Raw genomic sequence first — 5,762 nt, forward strand, 5'->3', positions numbered from 1 at the left:
CTCCCTCCCCCCTCCTCTCCCTCCCCGGGCGCATCAACGGGAGCGAACTCGTGAGCCGCTGGTGACAGCCACAGCGACATGACACTTGCCCTCCCTCCCCCCCCCCCCCACACTACCCACACCACCCACACCCACACCCACACCCACACCACCCGCACCACCCATACCCATGCAGTCCCCGTCTCACCCGCACTCATTGGCGGAGTCATCGAGGGCTTCTACGGCCGCCCCTGGACACCCGCTCAGCGCAGCGAGCTGCTGGCCTCCCTCTCCGGCCCTGCCGAGGTCTACCTCTACGCGCCCAAGGACGACGCTAAACACCGCGCCCTGTGGTCCGTCCCCTACTCGTCCGACGAGGCTGCTGCCTTTACCGCCCTTGCTGCTGCTGCTCCTCAAAGTGCCTCCTTTGTCTACGCTCTCGCCCCGGGCCTCGCCGGCAACGCCCTCTTTGCCGACCCGGCTTCCGCTGCCGCCGCCGCCGACAAGGTCGCTGCTGTCTTTGACGCCATCGCCACCGCTCCGCATCCGCCAGCCGTCGGCCTCGCTGTCCTCTTTGACGACATCCCCGTCGATCCGTCGCCAGCTGTCGCCACTGCTCAGGCCGCCTTTGCTGCCGCTCTCATCGCCGCCGCCCGTGACGCTGCCGCCGCTGCCGGCCTCGCCTTTACCTTTGCCGCTTTCTGCCCCACTGTGTACTGCGCCCGCATGGCGGCCCCGTTTGGCGGCGTCGCCACCTGCGGCTACCTCGCGGCCCTCGCTGAGGGCCTTCCGGATGACGTCCATGTGTTTTGGACCGGAAACGAGATCGTCTCGCCCTCGATCACTGCGGCAGACCTCGCACCCGTCAACGCCATCTTTGGCCGCAAGGTCCTCCTCTGGGACAACGTTTTTGCCAACGACTACGACAACCGCCGCGCTGTCCTCGGCCCCATCGCCGGTCGCCCGCTCGACCTCCGCCAGGCCGTCGCTGGCCTGCTCATCAACCCCAACACCGAGTACGAGTTCAACTACGTCCCGCTCGTCTCGCTCCGCAACTGGCTCGCTGCCGAGCCGGGTTCTGACGCCGCCATTGCGCCATCAGACTCAACTCACCTCGACTCTCTCGCTCGCGACTGGCTCGCTGCCCGTCTGGACGTGCCTGCCCCGTCGGACGCCACCGTAGACGCGCTTGTCCTTCTCCTGCGCATCTTTGCCGTCCCAGCCGATGCTGCCGCCTCACTCGACCCTATCCTCGCCCGTTGGTCACCTCGATTCCAGCCGCTCTCCGGGCAGACCCGACCAATGCCGCAGCCATCGCCGAGCTCAAGGCCGGTGGGCAGCGCCTTGTGGACGTGTACGAGGCACTTCACGCCACACTTGTCTCGGACGCTGGTCGTGCCCTCCTCTACGCCCTCCACCCGTACATGTGGGAGCTCAAGGAGGCCGGTGGACTGCTCCTCGCCTACGCCGCTTACCTCTGCGCCCCGGTCAAGGCCTCGCTCGTCGAGGCCAACGCCGGCTGGCCGTTCCACACCTCTGCATCCGGCGTGTTCTTCTCGGACTCGCACGCCTTGCCAACGTACGAGGCAACGCTTGCGGCGCAGATCAAGTCTCGTCTTCTCACCCTCAACTTTGCCGACGCCTCGATTGGCCTCGCTCCGCCTGATGCCCGTGGCCGCCTTCCCCGCCCGCGCATGGACTTTGTCATTCGCACCGCTCGTCCCGCCGACGTCGACGCCTGCTACCTTGTCTGCCTCGAGACCGGCAACTACGGCGACGACGGGACCGAGTTTTACCTCGACGACCCACTCATCCTGGGCCATCGCTACACTGGACCGTACCTGGAGTTTGACGAGACGGCGTATGTGCTCGAGGATGAGGCCGGAGTCTGCGGCTACACACTCGGCGTTCTCGACTCTAACTCCTTCTGGGCCCGCTACCTCGCCGAGTGGGTGCCCAAGATCGTGGCCTCGCTCCCGGCTGGCATCGCCGAGAGCCACGCGCCCGGCGGCGCCCTTGCCACTCCCGTCGAAGGCGAGCCGCGATCGCACGAGCTCTACCGCCACTTTCTCAACCCGCCGACAGCCTACGAGTTTGCGTCGTTTGTCGATGAGTACCCGTCGCACCTCCACATCGACATCATCGCCCGCGGCCAGTCGCAGGGCCAGGGCACCCGCCTCATCAAGACCCTGCTCTCCGACCTCCGCGCCCGGGGCTCGACAGGTGTCCATCTCGAGATGGCCATCACCAACGACGCCGCCTACGGCTTCTACCGCAAGCTTGGCTTTGTCGAGCTCTTCCGCAACACCGAAGAGATCGTCATGGGCATCAAGCTCTGATGTCTGCCCCGTCACACCACAAACAGCGTGTCAGTCACGCCGGCACTCCGCAGTGCAAGCTGGAGGCTGGCCTTGGTTGCAAGGCCCGCCAGCACCACCCCTGGCACGGTCATCCGTGCTAGCTGCGACCCTCCGCCGAGCGCGGCCTCGGCGACCACGGTCAGGCCGACGATGTTCGAGGTGAGGACAACAATGTGGACGATGCGAAAGAGGGAGACGCCGAGATAGTTGGGAAAGACACCAAGAAAGTACGCATCATAGTCCCAGATCATGACCAATACAACCAGCGCCTTGGCCATCGATGAAACAAGTAGCGCGCGGACAACCAGGTCGAGGACCGCTCCCACGCCCAGCCGCAGTCCGCGCCACACCACCGCCAGCAGCGCCGCCGATACACCGGCAACAAAGGCAAGGTTCTCGGCAAGAACAACTGGAATGGTCCGCACTACCGTACACCGCTGGGATGGCACGTCGGCGCCGGCTGTGCCGCCCAGCACGGCGTGGTGCGAGGCGCAGCGCGAGGTGGCCACAAACACGTCGCAGGCGAGGAGGAAGAGAGCAAGCCGGGCCAGCGCCGCCGGCGAGACCAGCAGGTTCGGCAGCGACGGCAGTGCCGGCGCATTGAACAGCAGGTGCCGGTAGACCGCTGGCCGGTGGAGGACAAGGTCCAGCACATGCAGCACGTTGTCGTACTCGACGTACGGGTCGACCACCGCGTCGCACGCCTCGCACCGCGACAGCCGGATGTGCGCGTTCGACCGAAAGATGCGGTACAGCGAGCTTGCACTTGCCCCACAATGCACACACACGTTCCCTTCCCCGCCTACTATTCCCGGTGCGCCCTCGCCTGCCATATGCCTGCTGCTCCCCCAAGAGTCGCGTGTGTGGAGAGGACGAGGGGCCAGCCGGGGGCGAGCGAGTGAGCGATCACTCCGTTTGATCACCAAACTTGGATGCCACGAGTGACGCCTGGTTTACGACCTTTTCCTTCCCCGTGCCCAGGCACACCTCTTCCATCAGTGTCGCGACTGTACTACACGTCGTGGCCATGGACGATCCGTTGCACCTTCTTGAGGAGATGGTACTTGATGTGCTCCGTGCGCTGCAGAGTGCTCCGTTTACACTCCCACGCAAGATGGCAGCAGCGGCTTGCGCATCACGCTGCCGGACGCACATCGCGCCGACGGACGATGGCTGGGCGAGGCAGACCGGGAGACGGCCAGGGGGGATGCTGACGAGCTGGACAGGAGCAGCAGGAGCACGGACAGCGTTTGTGGCTGCGGCGTGTGCAGCCGTGCTGCGCGGGAGCGAGTCTGTGACGCTGCGCGATGTGTACTACTCGGCGCCGGCAGGCCTGTTTGCATCCGCCGGTGGGGTGGCGGCGGCGGCGGCGGTGCTGGAGACCGCCCTCGGGCTGCCTCGGTGGAAGCTGGGCATGACTGAGAGCGTGTCGGCGCGGCGGGTCGCGGTGGCGGTTGGCGGGTGGGTGGAGAGTATGGTGGGAACGGTGGTGGTGCCAGATCTTGCCGGCAACGGGGGGGCGGCGCGCCGCTACCGTCTTCGACCGAGGCTGCCGCGCTCGAGGCTGCGGGCGGGCTACGGCTGGTGCCTGAGACGCCTGGGATCCGGGCATGTCTTGTGGTTGTGGAGAAGCATACTGTGCTGAGCGGGCTGGTGGCGGCGGCGAGCTCAGGCACGTTCCGCGGCGTGGCGCCGTTTCTCATCCTGCTTACTGGCTCGGGCTACCCGTCGACAGGGGTGGCGCTGATGGTGCGGCTGCTTGCGCGGGCGATGGGCGCCGCCCCGCGGGTCTTTCTCGTCACTGACGCCGATCCGCACGGCGCAGACATTGCGCTGCGGTACCGGTTCGGGTCTGGCTCGGTGCCGGTCCGCAACCCGCATTTGGTGGCGCCGGCGGCGACGGTGTGGCATTGGCTTGGCCTCCATGCCGACGACCCGGTGCTAGATGAGCGCGGGTGCGGTGGCGAGCCGCTGACGCGGGCCGACACCGGCAAACTTGCCGGCCTGCTGCGGAGCCGGCTGCTTGCCAAGCTCATGCCCGCGGCGTGGCGAGCGCGGATAGAGAGCCAGCAAGCGCTGGGCCGCAAGTACGAGCTCGAGGCACTCTCAGCCGACCGCCTGGCGTCGTGGCTGGCAGCCAAGCTTGCCGAGGCAAGTTAGGCGGTGTAGTACATGTCCGGGTTGTGGAGGACAAAGCGCCAGTTGATGTGGTGGTTGCGGTTGTCGTCCTCAAACTTGAGGGTGTACTTGCCATTTCCGGTCTGTGACGGGACGTTGAGCACACGGGCCGGGTAAAACGATGTTGTGAGCGGGTAGAGAGCGCACACGGTGTCGCCTATGGCAAACTCGGTGTCTTCGTTGAACTTGGACGGCACCACGTACGGTAGCGGAATAACCATGTTGGAGGGGAGGATAAGCGTTTTGCGGATGCAGTCGTAGTCATCCGAGACGTCAAGATCCTCCACCTCGTACCTGTCCTTGAGCGCAATGTACCGCATGACGGTTCCCAAAATCCACGTCGCCGTGTCATGGCCGCGCGTGACCTTGACAACAACCATAAACCCGGGCGGGATTTCCAGGTCGGCCGGCCAGCGGACACGTCCGCAGAGGACCGGTGGTGTGCCGGTGCCCGGCCAAACCGGCGGCTCGGTGATGCGGGTGTCGGCCATCTTGGCCCGCTTCAACTTGTTTGGCGTGTATTTGTCAAACTCGGCCGCCGTCTTGACGCCCTTGTGGTGGGTGTCGATCACACTTTGCAGCTTCTCCACCGATGCTCCGGTCAGACTGTCGCCGCACCCAACATACCCGCGATTCCATCATCGCAGGCACAACACCCAGAACATGCTGTGAGTTGACCCCTCTCCTCTGCCTTCCCGCCCGCACACGCGCACCTTCCCTCTACCCGCAAACGACCACGTACATAACCTCGGCCTCGTGCAGCTGCGCCAGCTCTGCATACAAGTTGCGGAGCCTGTTGAGCGCCCGAGGCTCCATAGCAGCTAGCTCCGTCCGACCCCCCCCCCCCCCCCCAAACACGCACCCAAACACATCATCCATGTCCATGAGTACCTACGCCGCCTTCCCCTCCCCCCCTTCCGTCCCCCCCCCCCCCCCCCTCCCTCTCCCCCACGTACCAACCCCACCCTGCTTGTCGGCCACGGCCTGGAGCTTGTTGATCTCGCCCACCACTGTGTCGGCCTCTCGCCGCAGCCTCTCCAGCTTGCGCAGCTCCTGATACACCTCCTTGTGCAGGGGCAGTGGTGCACTCATCCTCCTTCTGTCCTCTGCGGTTGCAAGAACAAGTGGGTGTGCACGTGAGGGTGACAGACAAGTGTGTCTGTGGCAGGGGGGAAGGGGAGAAGGGGGAGGGGGAGGGGGAAGGGGGGGGGGGGGGTGCGCGAGTGTGGGCGCGCGCGTCGCGCA

The 5,762-nt window shown here is 65.8% G+C and overlaps 4 protein-coding genes across 4 annotated transcripts; 2 read left to right on the forward strand and 2 right to left on the reverse strand.

The window, feature by feature from the left end:
* Window positions 1-169: 169 nt before the first annotated feature.
* AMSG_06208 (histone acetyltransferase) lies at window positions 170-2,674 on the forward strand (the record flags this gene model as incomplete). Its single annotated transcript, XM_013901934.1, has 3 exons — window positions 170-204; window positions 252-1,237; window positions 1,273-2,674. The coding sequence occupies 3 exons, from the start codon at window positions 170-172 to the stop codon at window positions 2,316-2,318; spliced, it is 2,067 nt and encodes a 688-aa protein (XP_013757388.1). The 3' UTR covers window positions 2,319-2,674.
* AMSG_06209 (uncharacterized protein) lies at window positions 2,353-3,191 on the reverse strand (the record flags this gene model as incomplete). The annotated part of the gene is made up of 2 exons (XM_013901935.1): window positions 2,448-3,191; window positions 2,353-2,377 (listed from the first exon to the last, which is right to left on the reverse strand). The coding sequence occupies exons 1-2, from the start codon at window positions 3,170-3,172 to the stop codon at window positions 2,353-2,355; spliced, it is 750 nt and encodes a 249-aa protein (XP_013757389.1). The 5' UTR covers window positions 3,173-3,191.
* Window positions 3,192-3,366: 175 nt separating this feature from the next.
* AMSG_06210 (uncharacterized protein) lies at window positions 3,367-4,499 on the forward strand (the record flags this gene model as incomplete). The annotated part of the gene is made up of 2 exons (XM_013901936.1): window positions 3,367-3,780; window positions 3,888-4,499. The coding sequence occupies 2 exons, from the start codon at window positions 3,367-3,369 to the stop codon at window positions 4,497-4,499; spliced, it is 1,026 nt and encodes a 341-aa protein (XP_013757390.1).
* On the reverse strand, window positions 4,219-5,609 carry AMSG_06211 (uncharacterized protein; the record flags this gene model as incomplete). Its single annotated transcript, XM_013901937.1, has 3 exons — window positions 4,219-5,123; window positions 5,260-5,338; window positions 5,474-5,609. The coding sequence occupies 3 exons, from the start codon at window positions 5,607-5,609 to the stop codon at window positions 4,496-4,498; spliced, it is 843 nt and encodes a 280-aa protein (XP_013757391.1). The 3' UTR covers window positions 4,219-4,495.
* Between the last annotated feature and the right edge of the window lie 153 nt (window positions 5,610-5,762).

Source organism: Thecamonas trahens, assembly GCF_000142905.1.
Source record: "Thecamonas trahens ATCC 50062 unplaced genomic scaffold supercont1.26, whole genome shotgun sequence".
NCBI classification, from domain to species: domain Eukaryota; order Apusomonadida; family Apusomonadidae; genus Thecamonas; species Thecamonas trahens.